The 17,511-nt window shown below is 42.7% G+C and overlaps 1 protein-coding gene across 5 annotated transcripts; it reads right to left on the minus strand.

The window, feature by feature from the left end:
• Positions 1-288: 288 nt before the first annotated feature.
• ZBTB18 (zinc finger and BTB domain containing 18) lies at positions 289-8,033 on the minus strand. 5 transcript variants are annotated; one of them, XM_082217041.1, is made up of 3 exons: positions 7,924-8,010; positions 5,610-5,693; positions 289-3,831 (listed from the first exon to the last, which is right to left on the minus strand). In XM_082217041.1, the coding sequence occupies exons 2-3, from the start codon at positions 5,620-5,622 to the stop codon at positions 2,249-2,251; spliced, it is 1,596 nt and encodes a 531-aa protein (XP_082073167.1). In that variant the 5' UTR covers positions 5,623-5,693; positions 7,924-8,010; the 3' UTR covers positions 289-2,248. The 5 variants fall into 5 exon arrangements, with proteins under 5 accessions (XP_082073167.1, XP_082073168.1, XP_082073169.1 ...); XM_082217042.1 differs by having other exon boundaries at positions 5,610-5,666; positions 7,924-8,006; XM_082217045.1 differs by lacking the exon at positions 7,924-8,010 and having other exon boundaries at positions 2,899-3,031; positions 3,144-3,831.
• Positions 8,034-17,511: the final 9,478 nt, after the last annotated feature.

Genomic DNA, 17,511 nt, shown 5'->3' on the forward strand with positions numbered 1-17,511 from the left:
GTTTTGACAGATTTTAGAGTTTAACACCTTCGTAAACTTAGAACAGTCTTACTTATTGAATAGCAAAGTAGCTATTCTTTCTCATTGTAGAACAGAGAATTTTTTTAATGCTGCGTTTTAAAATGTTACATTTGCCTGTCATAAATCATTTTTGTTACAGATTGTGAAATAGTCTTACTTTTTAAAATCAAAGTCACCAAGAGGAATCTGGACAAAAGGTGACATATATAGTACATTATAGAAAATTGTCTAGAGTTTAAGTGTTTAAAAAGGGGCGAAGACAACTAATTGATTTCTCAGTATGTATAATTTATTGCAGTTAGCACACAGTTTAAAAATTCACCAACACACCAATAGTACAAAACTAAACAGCATTATAAGTTATTCCCCCTCCCCCTCAGGAAAATAAAACATACTATGATTGTCAAAGCTAGATGTCAGTCTAATTTTTAGAACCAAAGAAGAATGTGAAACTAAAAGCCAACCCCCGCCCCCCCCCGGAAAAAAACAATCACTCACGTCCACAAAAAAATTCCAAAAGTAGTCCATTTTTCTCAGACACTGATTGTCTTTTCTAAATTAATAAAAAGAATGTATTTTTAAAACCTAGACTATTCAAGTAACTAAAAATAATGCTCCAAGGCCATTTTCACAGCTTTTTTTTTTTGTTTTAAATGCCATTACAGCCAATTTAACATACATTTGACCAAAATATTTCCAAAACAGTCCAGCAATACACAATGGAGTTTTCCATTCAGTTTTTCTTAAGCACAAAAATAGGCTATGTTTACAGTAGTTAAGGCGATCAAATTCTAAACAAAAGCGGAAAGAAGAAAAAACAATTTTCCATGCTACTCCCATAGACCTTATTTGTAAGTGCAAGACAGGAAAACAAACACTGTGCAAAATGCTTTTGCCCCGTGTGTTGATCATTAAAACCACACGTCAGGCTGCAGACTTTGCTGCTTGGATACACAGTTCACAAACCCTCCCCCAACTTTTCTCCTGCCGTTCCCCCACCCCACCCTATTCCACCCCATGTCAATCAAGGTTTTCTAGTCCTTTCAGCCTGGGGCTTTTTCACTCCATAGAATCTTTTCAAGGGGCGAAAAATGAATGACCTATTGTTAATTTGTGCAGCAGGAATTCTAAAAATGCTCATATGGGTAATGTATGCATCTAAAGTTAGAGCTGGCATGAGTTTTGTGCAATCAGATTTTTTGATAAATGTACACTGCACATGCAAATCTCTAAGCCTGTTTGTAAACATTACTATCTTCCTTTACATAGCTAAAATCAACATGTAGCTTTTGTTCAACTTAAAGACAGTGGGCAATTAATTTAAATTATATAAAATAAAAAACAGTGCATTTATGTTCTTCATTAACACCAATTTTTCCAGTGGTGTTTTTTTTCCCTACAAAAAATTAAATAAGTTTTAAAACTCACTCATTAAAGTTATACAATGCAAACAAAGACAAAAATATACTGAAACGCATGCATTTCCGTAGCGTTAATATTTACTTTTCAAGACTCAACTGAGAGCATTAATACAACTTGTCAATTTCCTTGACACCCCCCAGCCCATTTAATCAATTACAGTATACAACAGTAATTCACATTTTTAAATGCACAGTTCGCAACTGCTGAAGCTGCAACGTCCTTTTTTATCCCAAGCAAACCTTCACACAGTCCCAGCAATTCCAGTGTATTTTCAAAAATCTGGTGGTTTTTGTTTTTTAATTGGGAACTGTTGTAATCCACAAATTACAATATCTCAACCGTTTGTTTAAAAATAGATACTCCAGCATTTTGGAAATTTATCGTTTGGGTCTAAAAGCATTCAGGTTTCCCACAGCTAGAAAAGATGCATGCAGTTTTTTAAAAAATTTAAACAAATTGATAAAACACTGGAGGGGATTTCTGTTTGCTTTTTGTTTTAAATGGAGTTTGAAATGATGCAGTGTTGCATGGAAGGTTAAATAGAACCTAAAAAATCACATTATTTTCATTTGCAGTTTTGTTTAAAAGAAGTACTTGATGGGGAAACATTTATGAAGTCTATTAGTCTCATTTCTATAGTTCATATTATCAGAGCACTAAGTAATGAAATGTTCATGCCGCCTTAAAGTGCATAAAACAAGCTAATGGCCAAACTTTCAGTTCAAGGAAACAAGACTGCTTTTAGACTGTACCACAACTATATAGATTTATATATATATATATATTAATTATATATATAAAAATTCTATTTCCAAAGTTCTTGCGAGCTATCTTCTAGTGTCCAGTCTCTGACAGTAGGTAAGCTCAGTGCTTCACTTTTGACAGACAATGAGTTCACCAACTCACAGTGAAACTTGCGAATATGTCTGTAAAGGTCTCCGGACTGTGTGAACCTGCGTTCACACCACTTGCATGCGTGTGGCTTCTCCCGTGTGTGAACTACGGCATGGCGGCTCAGATTGTGGGAGTACTGGAAGCTCTTTCCACACTGGGTGCAAGTGTACGGCTTTTCGCCGGAATGAGTCCTCTCGTGACGTTTCAAGGTGTACATGCAAGAAAAAGTCTTACCACACAAGGAGCAGGTCGGGACATTGACATCAGTGGCAGGCTTGCTGCGGATCCCGTCCTGCTCTCGAAAGTGCGTACTTAAGTGAATCTGCAGAATGTGGGGACTGGGAAAGACCTTGTTGCAGAGGGGACACATGAAAATTTGGCCTGCAGGGTTAAGTATGTTGGAGACATAAGGGAGCAGACTGCTGTCCATATTCCCTTCCACCTGAACTCTCTCATTCTCTGGAGTTATCATTTCATCATCACTTGCTTTGTCCTCTCTATCTAGCTCTCTCAGAACAGAATCTTCCCTCATAGGAGCCAGGTGGGCTGGCTCATACGGTACCCTGTTATTAGTGCTCACACTTTCTTTCACAGTGCTATGTTCCATGTCATAGTCATTAGTGCCAACATCACTCTCATCACAGGAAGCCTCTTTCTCCACCTTCACCTGCACCAGGTTGTTTCTCATCATGTCCTGCGAAGAGAAATAAGAACTGTTCAAATTCTCAACTCCGGAAAGGTTGGACTTGACAGACAAGTCCAGGACACAGTCAACATCTGCCGAATCCCTCATGGAGGTGACAGACCTCTGGGACAAAGACTCTGTTGAGCTGCAGGGGCTGGCTACTGTTTTTCCAGCTGCTGTTGCATGTGTCTCTGCCTCTCCGCCACTCTGGGGAATGCCTGCCGAGTCCGAGGGCAATCTCATCCACATGTTCCCAGGCTCGACCGCCAAGTCTCTTTTGCTAGGCAGGATGCTCAATTTCTCATCTTCTCCTTCATCTTCATCACTGGGTATATCTCCTGCCATGTGGCTGCTGCCATCAGAGAGGCTCTCCACTTTGTCGGAACAACTCGAGGCATCTTCTTCCTTTTTCGTACTGTCTGCCTCCGTGGTGGCTTTTTCTTTTAGCTTCTTTTTGCAGACTTTGACAATGTCATACATGTGGAGATAACTGGCAGCTGCTAGCACATCTTCAATGGGCAAGTCTTTGAACTGGAGTTTCCCTTCATACATGAATTCAAGCAAGAGAGCGAAAGCTGGGGCTGTAACAATGTCGCTGTTCAGATGAACAATGTCTCTTTTGTCCAGCTGGTCCTTGTAAAATAGGTGGAAATACATGCTGCACGAAGCCAGTACAGCTCTGTGTGCTCGGAATTGGGCATCTCCTACCAGAACAGTGCAGTCACAAAGAAAACCCTGATGTCTCTGCTCACTCAGACACTGTAGTAAATGCCTACTATGGTCAGGAAACTCCATGCTGTCTTCATAACCTAGGAGGAAAAAAGACTTAGTTAAGCATTGGAAGTAATCAGTTATGTACCCACCCATTTACAATTTCTGCAAGATATGAAGTTATTAACGAGCCGTATTTCCAACAGCATGCAACAAATCACATGGATAAATCAGTCAACTTTTCATAGCTTCTTTCTGTTCAACTATCTTCTTTCTCCATCTTCCAGAGATATATTAGCAGCTTATTTTACAATCAGATGAGTGGGGGGGGGGGGATCAAGTATTAAGCTTGATGAAGTTAAATGTTACAACAAATCTTACAATGTGAGGGCAGAAGCAAAAACTTGAAATGTGGCATGCATAATTCTACACCGAAGGGATAGAAGATAATATTTAACTGATCAAGATGACAATGGCTGCTCTTCTAAATTGCTTTGGCAGAGATAAAATTTTGGCCTCATCTGGGAATGCTAGTCTTTTCAGTATTCTGTCTCTCCCTCTCTCTTGAAAAGCAACCCTAATTCATAGGCAAAAACTTCAAAAGAGGACACTAAAATGTAAACAAGTGAAAGTTATACAGAAGAGGTTGCCCCTCTATTAATCTCATTTCTGGAGAATACTTTGACCAATATGCTATAATAAGAAAAATGTTTCAAAAAAAGATTGAATAATTTTGCTTTCCCTCTCTTTCAAGCATTATTCTGGTAGTTTTTTCTGTGTGATTCCTCTTTAGAAGAGAAGATTTTTGAAACAAGCACTGGAAGTTTCTACTTTAAGGCTTTAAGTATTTTCTTCATTTCTGTGACTTGCAATCCAAGTTTTGCTAAAGCAGTTATATTCTTAAAAGTTATAATCCTGTCCCAAGTATATTCTATAAAATACTACTGCTGGAATAAAGCAAGAAGATTTACAATACAATCACTTTAAGTGCCCCACAGCCAACATCCATCCTAATCCTTAAGAGGGCTAAAAATAAAGATTGGAGGGCAGCTCACAAGGTAGCTGTGATCAAATTAGGAGGCTGAAAGGACAGAGAGGGACGAAGAAGGAAGCTTATAAACATCTGATCCAGCTGACTGTGGCCATATGGCAGCTGCTGCCCAGATAAAGAGATTAAGAATAGAGGAGTGCGATTACAGCTGTCTGGCCAATTCAGGCAGCTCAAATCTACAAGTTCTAAATTAGTCGTGAACACAAAAACCTCCCCTCAAACAATTATTGTTGTATTGAAATGAACTTCCTTAATATATACCCAAGGAAGGAAGAAAAAGAAGAGACTAGCGAAGTTATTCTCCGGGGAAGGAGGGGGGTTCTAAAGTTTAACCCACAAATGATTTCCAATTTTTTTCAGAAAGAGTAAGGCTGTGGATTTCTGGAGTTCTCAGCGGCTTTAAGAATAAAGTTGAATAGTGAAAATCACCACACACAAGGAATTCATATGTACTTTGGTTTCTATCTTGCATGTTATTTCAAACCCTTCTTTTTTATCCTTAAGTAGCAGCGGCATCAGAATATTTAATTACTGTATGGCCATAACATTTATCCCCTGCAGTATGAATTGCTGTCTTACTGACCGAGAAAATAAAAATAGGGGAACTACATAATTTAAGAGTTACTTTTGATACAACTGCACAAGAACAAACAGGTCAATACATATTCCAAGCTTAATTACAATACAAACTCTTATCCCCTTTTCACTGAATTGTACTTGTTCTTCCTAAACCTCATTAAACAAGTAATGGGATTCTTATTCTGAAATTAGATAAGCAAACACCAAGAGAGAAATACACTGTAGCTAGCCTACTGCTGTTCCTACCTTTAGCACACATAAACCTGATTAAGTCCTTTTGTCCGAGTCTTGCTGGCTCCAGGTCTGTTAGATCGGTGGAAAAAAAGCAGACTAAGAGAGAGACAGATGCAAAGTGGAGATGATGTTAGAGAGGAATGAGATACCTTCCCTACACACAGATCTGCAAACACACTCACTCTCTGTCTGTGTGTTAGAATAAAAGGCTGAGGGATGGCAGGCTGTCAGCTGCTCTGACATCATGTTCAGATGGAAATGCTACCTCCAGCTGTGCTCCTTTTAATGCCATATGCTACTCCTCTACACTCCTGCCACCAGCTTTTTCTTAGGAGAACTTTTCTTGTCTGTTAGTATAAACAAAATACTTCAAAGTCTCTTTTTTCAAAACTTTCTAACACAGAAAAGTAGGGGAAAAAACCCTTAAACATATGGGGCTCCACTGCATATACAGTATAGCAACCCTTCTGTCACAACTTTGCAGAGTCTTTCATACACTGAGAACTTACTCAAGCCATACCAAACCATTTTAACTGAACCCAGAGGTTCGTTTTAGCAGATGACTTTCCTCCAACTGGTTTAACTCAATGAACCCCTTCTTTGTACATCAAGGGGGTTCTTTGTTTTATTTTTTTTAAAGACTGTACAAATACCATACTCTGTCAGAGTATTTTACTCGCGTAAAAAACAGAGTGCTTAGGAATTTGTATATAGTAATGAAACCCAATGTTCTTTCAGAACACTTAATATAAAATAAATAGGGAGTCCAAATTCAAGTTGTACTGCACTTGAAAAAACAAGACATAGAAAAATAAGAACACTTCTCCTTTTAATACTTTGTCCTCTGCACTGCAAAATATGGCATTTTTGCTCAAATGAGGGTTGTCAAATATTGGTGTGAAATATTGAATAATATGTTGATTTTAATGAATGGGGGCAGCAGTACTACCACCTACACTAAAACATGTAACTTTTTTTACTGAGCATGGGAAAAATGGTTTTGATCTCTTTTTACTTGACAGGATAGTATCATGTATAAAGGAGCAATAAACTAAAATGAAATGAGCTGTTCAACAAAGCAGAATGAACAACACAGCAGAATGAGTCTCCCTGACTGACTTTCCCAGGCCATCAACTAACTTTACGCTCAATGAACTAACTTCTCCGCACCATTTATTCATAACTATGCACACCTATAGCAGTAGCCATCATCTAATCCAAGCCCTGCCCTAGTTGCCACCATTCTTATCAGAATACCAAAAATTAGAAAAAGGAACTGGGTGAATATGGGGCAGATTTAACACCCACACTTTCACTCTTCATGGAGAAACAAAGTTGGCGATTAAACTAACTATAACTTAATCCAGCCCTCTGACACTCTGTAAAGAGTGCAGAGAAACCAAAAAGCAAAGCAAATGCACAGAAGAGGGATGTGGGTGAGGGAAGAAGCACCAACAGGACAGAAGAAAGCAGACAAATGCAAGAACAGACCAGATCACAGTAACCAGAGCAACAACAAAAGGAAAGTAGCTGGAAGAACTGAGCACAAGAGTCCTGGAGGGAGCAGAGCTCTCTCCTCAGCCACCCCGCCTTGTCTCCACAGCTGCATTGCTCCCCAGATCACCTACCCCCCCTTGACCTCCTGAGCTGCAAAACAAAACACATACACACTGCCTCTGCCACACACAAAGGACTTCGTCTCTGTTCCCCCCATCTATTCCTTAGCTCTGCCCAGGGCCCCCCCTCCCCGTCCCCCTGCAAAACCTCCTCACTCTCCCACCCTGCATGGGAAGCTGCGCACTCTTGCTCAGGGGCTGGACCTGCTTTGCCCCACATCTCCAGTCCACACGTAGCTGCCCCTAGTGCTGTACAAGCCGCCCCAAGAAGCACACCTGCTCCCACCCCCCACCCTTACCATTCAGGAATGTTCACTTTCCACCCTGACCCACTGACCCACACGCCTCATCTGCTCCTAACCCCAAGCAACTCCCCACAACCCCCACAAGACCCTCTGGCTTCCTGCTTGGGAGGGGGAGATTTCCCCTCGCAGAGCCCCCTCCCAACCCCCCAATTCACTTTAACCAGTTCACCAGTTGCCTCCGCACCAGTCAAACCCTCCGAGGGCCCTCCCGTTGCCCCCACAACTTCCTACCCCGCACACTTAAGTTTCCTTCACCGCCCCGGAGCCCCTCAGCTTCCCCACAACTCCCTCCCCCCGCGACAACAACTTGCTGCTCGCCTCCCCTTCTCCCCGGCCAAGGGGTCGCTTCAGCCCAGCCCCCCTCCGCTCGCCCAGTCCCATCGGGGGGTCACGGTCGGGACTCACACTCTGGAGCGGCCCCCAAGTCTCCCTGAGCCGCCGCCGCCGCTGCTTCCTCCTCCTCTTCTTCCTCCTCCGGCCGCCGTTGCCCCCCTCCGCCGCTCCGGGCTCCCCCCGCCCCCCGCCGGCGTCCCGCCCGCTCCCCGCCTCCGAGGCAGCGAGAGAGTGAGGGGCCGCCCCGCGGGGCAGCGAGAGCGGGGCGGGGGGAAGAAGAAGGCGGGGGGGGGAAAGGTGGGAGCGAAGCGGCCCCCGCGCTGCCTCAGCGGCTCCCCATGGCAGCAGCGCCCCGGAGGATCCCGGGCCGGCAGAGCGGGAGGGAGGGGCGGGGAGCCCGGCGCACGCAGCGCAAGAGCACGCGCGGCGGCGGCACAGACGGGCCCGGGCTGCGGCAGCCAGATGTTTCCTCGGCTCCCCTCCTTCCTTCCTTCCTTCCTTCCTTTGCCCGAACCAGTTCCCCTGACTGACAGCGCAGCCGGCCCACGGCGCAGCTTCGTCCAATCGGAGCGCGAGGGCGCCGCTAATCGACAGCCCCGGCCCGCCCAATGGCCGGCCAAGGAAGCTGAGGAAACTCGGGGCTGCGGCTAATCGGAGCGCTGCGGGGCGGGGCTCCGGCGCCACCAGGCTGGGCAGGGAAGGTGCTGGGAAAGGGGCGGGGACTCGCGGTCCCGGGTCAGTCCGCGCGCCCCCTGCTGCTGCTGCTGCTGGTGCTGCTCTGCGGTCTCGGGAGGGAGCAGAGAGAGATCCAAGCAGCTGTGCGGGTGCTCCTCTTCCCCCCCCCCCGCTCAACCCCACACTCTCTGGGCGCAAAGCATGGTGGGGAATAATGGCCCTCGGTCTCGGGTGGGATAGGCAGGGGGAGGCGAGGCCTGCCTGAAGGGTTGCCCGGGACCAGAGACCTGCTGCGGATGCGGCCCTCCCGCCCTGCGGCTGTACTAATGGCTCTGCGCTGGATGCGCGTCCAGTCATTTCCGCAGGAGCTGAGGGGAAACTTCTCGCAGCAAGTTCCTCTGCCTGCCTGAGTGGCTCTCAGCAGCGGTTTCTCATCTGTTTTTAACTTCTGCTTACCTTTTAATGGCTCCCAACTCCCTGCTGCTCGCTATGTTTGCAGGAGGGCGGCGTGCAGAACTTTCTGGGGGCGTCCTTTCTTATTCTGAAAAGGACCAGGATCTTCTCCGGCTGCCCCTTCTGCGCGCACAACCTGCGCGGGAGAAGCTCCTTTTCCGTAGGCTTTTCGTAGTCACTTCCTTTCGTCTTTTCCGTGGGAGGCCGAAGTTGCACAGGTGCAGTTTTCTCCGCGGAGAAGGGAGAGCTGGCCTTTGCTAGGGATCTTAAAGGGGCAAGATCTCTTTTCTCTTACCATGAAGCCTTCCTTCGTTTCAAAAAGTCTGCTAAAAGAATTCGCAACCTGGCCACACATGCACTCCAGATGGGATTGTGGGGATGGGCTTCCTGATCAAAAGGCACGGTTTCCTCCCAGTTGTAGTTCTTTTAGAAACTATGCACTGAGTATGAAAATAGGAAACCATGACTGCTTCTTAGTGAGCTACTAGATCACCAACTTCAGTAAAGGAAAGGACAACATGCTGGGCTCCTTGGGGAGGAAGGGCAAGATATAAATTCAGTAAATAATAAAATAGCATTGCACTTTTGCCCCAAGGTCAGTCAGGACTGTTAGGTTCTAAAAGTAATACTTTGGGGCATGTCCTAACAACAGTTTACCCAACTTGGGCTTGTTTTCCTTCTGTCATAGTATACATTGGTTTATATTAAAACTCAAATGAGAGAGAAAAACCACCACAGAGCAGTGTTGTTTTCTTTAAAAAATAGTGTTATGTAGTTGAGCTTTCCTTGTTCCCTCTAAATGGTTTGTTCAATGTACACTATACAGAACTGGAGAGTTACTTTTTTGTTCTTCCATAGTTCAAGGGATGTTTGCTTCCAGGCTCCCCTGCAGTCAACAGCAGTCTCTTTAGTCTTAAGAATGTTAATACTCTTTTTCTATCATTAGGTGTCACTACTATGTTGTGTGCTATATCTTCACAGATGTTGAAGCAAACAGCACTAAACCAACACCAAGTGACTGAAAACAAGCATTACAACACAATTTTACCATAGGAGGGCAAACCAAGCCAAATGGGGAGAAGTACCTACATTTTAAGTCATGAGAGTGTGTGAGTTTGAAATAGTAATCTGAATCTTATAACATATAAGAATCATAAGGAGGAATCATAAATATTGATTTGAAAAAGACTCTAGGTAGCTGTTGCTACATTAGAAAACAAATAAAACCCAAGACACTATCGATGATCATAATGAGAGTTTAGAACCAGTGACCTAGGAACAGCACACTACTCTTGGAGACAAAATGACTCATCCTGACTTCCTTTTGTGCCAGGTTTCTAGGTACAGGTCCATTCCTTAAAGCTCCTTGTCTGAGTGCCCCCCCCCCATTGCTTCCCCTGCAAAAACCTACTCTTTACCAGTGAATCAAAGCAAAGATCAGGTTTCTGGTGAAAGGTGGTGGTGGGGAAAGTGCTTGGATGTGGTGCTTGAAAGCGTGAGCCTGTGCCTCGAAGCGTGGGGCAAATAGTAAGTGTGAATAAGCCCTAAGTGGGGAGAGGCTGGCGTACTAAGTAACTGCATCGAGAACTCATCATATGTCCTAGATTGCCCCCCCCCAAAAAAAACCACACCCCAGTGCGCTCCAGTTGTTTTGGTCTACTACTGGTTGGGGCTAATTGCAGTTAATAGACCCAAAAACTGGAGGATGACTGGTTGGGTCAGGCTGGTCTGCAGTGGAGGTCTGCACATTAGTGCCAATGGGGACCAAACTCAGTCTGCCTCCACCTGTGTGCCTTCTTTCTTGTAACCAACCCAGTTAGTTGCAACCTATCTTAGTTGCAGTCAATCTAAGGCGTGCACTTCTGGCCAGCTTCCTCCTTCTTAGTCTCAGTGTTGTCCTAATAGAATTGAGCAGGGAAAGTGACGGGGACAATACTAGAATTAAGTTGGCTCTGCTGGCTATTGGCTCTGGCTCCACTTACTGTTGGCCTCCCCACCTTCCACCCTGCCAGTTCCCATAGGCACCTGCCGCCATTGTTGCCTAGATCGTCTGACATTACCAGAGTGGCATTGAAAGAGCATATGCTGCAGTAACATGCACATTGGTAAGGTAACATAAGTTATACAACATTCATTTGAACTGCTTATGTCAGTACTTGTTATTTTTTACTACTTAAAAAACTTTTGTATGTTGGTGTAGCAAAAATGTTATTTGATTCTCTGTACATTGTGTGAAATACACAAAATTTACTATTGTCAAACTCCATAAACTGAATAAATTTGTCAATCATTACTTCTTATATCTTCCTTTAGTTAGCGCATAATTAGGTGTCAGCTCAGTAAACATGAATACATACATAAATTTACTCAAGTAGGCAATTTTTTGAAACCTTGAAATTAACACTTGTTTGTAAGATGGTGGCTATAGATGGTAAACTCGGAGTAAGAAGTGAGGGTTTTTAAAATTTTATTACAAATGACAGAATTGAAGGTTTATGAAATATGTAATGTAGAAAATCCAGTGAAACAAACTCTAGCTTCTTTGATTTAGACTTTACCAGAAAAAAAGCTTATGCCATAAGAAATGTGCTAGCTTTTAAGGTGTCATAAGACTCTGGTTCTGGTTTTGCTACAAATTTTTTAACACATCTACCACTCTGGAAATTATTTTAAGAATACAAATTGAATTACTGCAGATATTAAAATAGCAACTTTGATTTTTTGTGTTTGCAAATTACTGTGAGAAGAATATTGGGAGACAGGCAAGTGTGACATTCCTCTTTGGATTGTCCAAAGCTAGCAGCTATCCCTTTCTTAGGATCATAGGTCAATAAAATTCTCCACTTTTTGCATATATTTATTCATATGCCAGGGGAGCTTCCTTCTCCTTTCCTTTTTGTTTTCCTAGCTATGATGCTTATGGAGGCAGGATTATTTTTTCTTAACTACAAAATGCTCACTGGTCTAGATGCTATAGCAGCATACTGGTAAAATATGAAATTATTATTACTTTTTATTACATTTATATACAACCTTTACCTTCCAAGGATCTCAAAGTGGTGTACGTGGTTCTCCTCCCCATTTCCTCCTCACAACAACTCTGTGATGTAGGTTAGGCTAAGAGATGGTGACTGGCCCAAGGTCACCCTGTGAGCTTTATGGCTGAGTGGAGATTTGAACCCTGATCTCCTAAGTCCTAGTCCAACACTCTAACCATTGTGCCATATTGTGAATACAGTGGTACCTCAGGTTAAGAACTTAATTCGTTCTGGAGGTCCGTTCTTAACCTGAAACTGTTCTTAGCCTGAGGTAGAACTTTAGCTAGAAGAAGAAGAAGAGAAGAAGAGTTTGGATTTGATATCCTGCCTTTCACTCCCTTTAAGGAGTCTCAAAGCGGCTAACATTCTCCTTTCCCTTCCTCCCCCACAACAAACACTCTGTGAGGTGAGTGGGGCTGAGAGACTTCAGAGAAGTGTGACTGGCCCAAGGTCACCCAGCAGCTGCATGTGGAGGAGCAGAGACACGAACCCGGTTCCCCAGATTACGAGACTATCGCTCTTAACCACTACACCACACTGGCTCTCACACTGGCTAATAGGGCCTCCTGCTGTCGCCACAGCGCCACCACGCGATTTCTGTTCTCATCCTGAAGCAAAGTTCTTAACCCAAGGTACTATTTCTGGGTTAGCGGAGTCTATAACCTGAAGCATCTGTAACCCCAGGTACCACTGTACAGAGATCTTTCCCCTGCTTCCCTCCTCCCCTAGCCCACGCAGGAGCAACAGAACATGATCTGATCACTGGTTTAATGTTAACATCTGAACTGGGGGCTGTGTAAGTCACGACCCTCCATTTGAACATAGTGCTAAGGCTCTGTACATGACAAACTTTTAAAGCACATTCCTTCCCCAAAAGAATCCTGGGAACTGCAGTTTGTTAAGGGTGCTAAGACCAGTTAGGAGACCTCTCACTGAGTTGCAATTACCAACACCCTTAACAAACCACAGTTCCTAGCATGCTTTGGGGGAAGCCATGGGATATAAAAGTGCATTACAGTGGTACCTCGGGTTAAGTACTTAATTCGTTCTAAGGTCTGTACTTAACCTGAAACTGTTCTTAACCTGAAGCACCACTTTAGCTCATGGGGCCTCCTGCTGCCGCTGCACCGCCGGAGCATGATTTCTGTTCTCATCCTGAAGCAAAGTTCTTAACCTGAAGCACTATTTCTGGATTAGCGGAGTCTGTAACCTGAAGCGTATGTAACCTGAAGCACATGTAACCCGAGGTACCACTGTAAATGTATTTTGTGCCTGCAGCATAAGCCATGGATGGTGTGGTTTGTTGCTGTTGCTTGCATTAGGGGAGGATTTTGACTTCTTTGTTCCCACCAGCTTCATTGTGAAAGTCTTTAAGAAAATCTCAAATTGAAAAGAAGTGTAGGTGTTAGGTTAGAAGAGAAATTAAAATGGAACTGAAGTTCCTTCAATGGAAATTTCAAAATCTTACTGCACATCTTGAGATATTATTTGTTTCATTATAGAGAGTTCTGAAAAAGAAATGGAATTTCTGCCTTTGGGAATTACACATTACGAATGAAAATTTGTAAATTTGCTGATATGGTAGGCTTGCTTAAACAAATAGATATAGCTCCAAAAAGCATACAGTGAAGATGTCTGCCTGATGTCAATAGGCTGGTAGTTCTAAAGCGAGTGCTGCTACATTAAAAGAGTGACTTGTTACAAATGTGGAACAAGTGATTGAGTGGGCATATACAGACAAAGGAGATTTCATAGGTCTTGCAACTAGGTGTGATGGAATTCAGATTCAAGCTGGATTGATGGGACGGTGGTTTAAAATGCAACACAGGGAAGAACAGAACCAGCCCCATGCCATCACCAGTAAAAAAATTAAAAAGTGCTCTTGGAAGGAAACATTGGTGGTGGAATCAGTGAGACTTTTATGCTCCTTGCCTGCATATGTTACCATTTAAATTGCACTCCCTCTCTCACACACACACCATCATTTTATAGGGATCGGGTGGCAAACCAAATTCTGCATGAGTCTGCTGCTGTCATATCGTCTCTGGCCCTAAGACTCTGTGAGAGAAAAATTAAATACAAACAGGAGCTGTTTAGCTGGAGTGCATTTTTTTCCTGTACAACATCTGGCAATACATCTGGCCTCTACATACATTTATAAAACACCTTTCATGTCAGGCATCCCTAGGTAATACACAAAACAAGCAAAATTTTAAGTGATGAGTTTTCATGAGCCAGAGAGAACAGGAATGTTTCTCATTGACTAAAACAATTTAATCCCGTTCATCCCCTTCTCCCCCTAAACAAAAAACAAAGTCTCACGGGAGGACATATTACAGTGAATCTAGAAAAACTCTTCCACCTTTAAATGTGCCGCTTCAGTTTATAACCCCCAAGCAACACTAACCCTGATGCTTGATGCCTCATGCTCAGTGCTGTGCTTCTACAGGACAAATACACACAGTTGTGTTTGGGCCCATTGAAAGCGAAAGCTTCTAACTTCCTGAACAATGGCTCTGTGCCAAGATCTTTCAATTTAGTGATACCGTAAATATATTTCCTTAACATTATTTTCTCAGTTGATAAGCCCAGGCATTTGATGGTTGAGGACTTTTCTTATTTGCTGGATGATGATGATGATGATGATGATGATGATGATGATGATGATTTTAGTGATGGGTCATACTGATGTTTTATTTATTTTTTTGGCTATTCAATCAGTAGAAAGGTAGGACATTGCACTGGGTTTGGATAGAATCCAACCTGAACTGGTCAGTTCTCTGATCCTTGCACGCTGTGCCCCCAAATCCTCTATTTCGCCTCCCTTATGCCATTGTAGTTATACTAGCGTAGGATTTACACTGATTTAAGATTATGATAGCATAACGACATCACTATGTTGTCATAATCTGGTAGTTACAGAAGGATGGGGATTTAGTTGGAATCCTATCCTCACCCATCTGGTGCAGCCTGAGAGTAGGATTGCCCTGTGAATTTGGTCTGTTTTACTGATCTGCTGCATTATTATTAATTTAAGTCTATTTTAAAAATCTGTCCAATTCCAAAGTCCCTGAAACTGCCTAATGCTTATTCTGCATTTCACTTCCTGTTATAGCTGATTACAGAGACAGAAGCTGTCTTCTTCCAATCAGCCTGTCTGTGTTGCTCAGTTCATTCACCAACTCATCTAATTGCATGATGCCATATGTTATTATCTTATGGTAAAAGGTATGGGGAAGGAGAGGGCATGCACAAATATGCACAAAAGTGCCAGAACTTGACAGTGCAGCTACCGCTAAGGGGGGGAAAACGCATGCAGTCGAATAATCTTGTCTGAATTCTTCAGGGAACAGCTAACTATAATTTGAAAGTGGCCAAATTGCAGGAAGACAAGGACAACAGCAAAAAGAAAAAAGAAACAGAAGGTATCCAAGGGAACCAAATCCTAGATAAAACCAATTTAATTTAATGGAAGTTGTCGGCAAGGTGTGTAAAGTCAGGTAGTGTCATCTGTTCAGACTAGGCATCGTTTGCTAAGAAGAGAAGATGCAAGTTTAGAAGAACAGTGATTAATCTGAGAACTTGCTCCATTCTGTATAATGCTTCCTTCCAGTATGTGCAGCAAGGGCATCAGTTTGCCCTTCTGTTGTTAACTAGGAAGCTTTTCTATTCTCTCTCTTCCTTCCAGTGACCAACAAAACAAGACATAGCTCTTACAACAGGAAGAAACTGAGCCTATTTATTGCTTCAGCTGCAACCAGGAGTGAGCACTACATGTTGTATATTGGGGGTTTCAAACTCCCAAGCTTCAAAGGTTGCTCAACCTGGTGCTTTCCAGATGTTGCTGGACTACAGCTCCCATCATCCCTTACCATTAGCTATGCAGGGGCTGATGGGAATTGGAGTCCAACAACAACTGAAAGGCATCAGATTGTGGGATACAAAATATAGTGAAAGAACTCTAAGCATGTGGTTTGAGCTTGTAGCGAGCAAACTCAGGTACATCCTGTCTTGGTGAGTTTACATGCTGAAAGAGAGAATGAAGAAAGGAGGAAACATAACTTCCTTCCAGGTGAGGGGCGTGACCTAGCTGAGTCTAGGAATACAAGTCTGTGGTCTTAACCCCTTCATGCATGAACTAGCCCTAAGCTTGCTAGTTACGTTTGACTGTAATTCCCCACAGTTCTCACTAGAGAAGCTATCTCTTCAGGTGACAATATACTTAGAATTGGATCCAGAACTTTTGCTTCTACCTCTCAAGCAATTAAACTTGTCCAAGCTTTCTAAAGTCAATTGGATTTGTATGGATAGATCAGTACATGAATCAGAGTCTCCAACTTAGTTGTTGGGGAAACACTTTGGAATGGCACAAAACAATTTATCCAGAAACTGTGAAAGCATAAAAGATTATATCTTCATTTGCATGGTTTGCTGGCTTTTATGTGACAGATCCAATAACAACAGGCTACACTAAGCTCATAAACCAAAGTGAAACTAGCAGCTCCTTTTTTAAATGGCACAAGGCAATAGCTACAGCTGATGGCCTTTCATAATTCATCTTCAACCTGGATGCCTGTATTATTGCTTAAATGAGCATTAAACTGTGAGGTCCATAAGGAGGCTTCTAGTGTATTTTCAGGCACCTGAATCAGATACTTTTCTTTTTGCAGCAATACTGAGAAGTGTTTGTTTACTGTACACTGGTAACTGCATTCAGGCTCTTTTATGAGGTGCAATTCACCTAGGCCACTCATATCCCATACTATGTTTCTCTCAGCTCTTGGACAGTCCCTCCTTCCATGCCATGTCTTCCACCTATCAATCCTAGTCCTAAAAGAAAACATATGCAACACATTTACAAGATGCCTAGAACCAAAAGACAGTAATAACTCCTATATTAAACATGTTTCTGTGCTCCTTCCTCATGGTTAATACTGTATCAACACCTAATGGATGTATTAGGCTTTTGCTTTGTTTTTAAATGGGGCACTATCCCACAAGAAATATTAAAATTATAGGTATTGTATAAATTTAGGCTGCAAATCTAATATATGTCTCTCTATTTTAGGTGGATATAGAATTATTATGTCAATATATTTTTAAAATGAATATTTGGAGTTGTTTTATTTTTTGTGTGAAAAGGAGTCCTGACTGTTGCTGGCTCTCTCCTTCTTAGTAAGAAATGTTGTCCATTTGTGTCTTTGGGACACAAAAGGGGATTGTAAAACAAACCCCATTTTAACAGATTCCCATACTGAAGGCTACCAGTGTTTCAAGGAACTGATTCAATAAAATCAGTTAATTTACTGAAATACCTTTGTGCTGTTTTTGCTATTAATTTGTGTATTCCACTGTTTTGTTTGGATCAAGCTATTTTCAGTGTACATTTTTGGTGGGTTCTTAAATATTCTTGTTTGGATAAAGCCCAGGTTTTTACCCTTTTAGCTTTCTATGACCCTTGTTCTTGCCCAAATGTTTATATGTAAGAGGAATG

This window comes from Podarcis vaucheri (genome assembly GCF_965113315.1).
Source record: "Podarcis vaucheri genome assembly, chromosome: 3".
NCBI lineage: Eukaryota > Metazoa > Chordata > Lepidosauria > Squamata > Lacertidae > Podarcis > Podarcis vaucheri.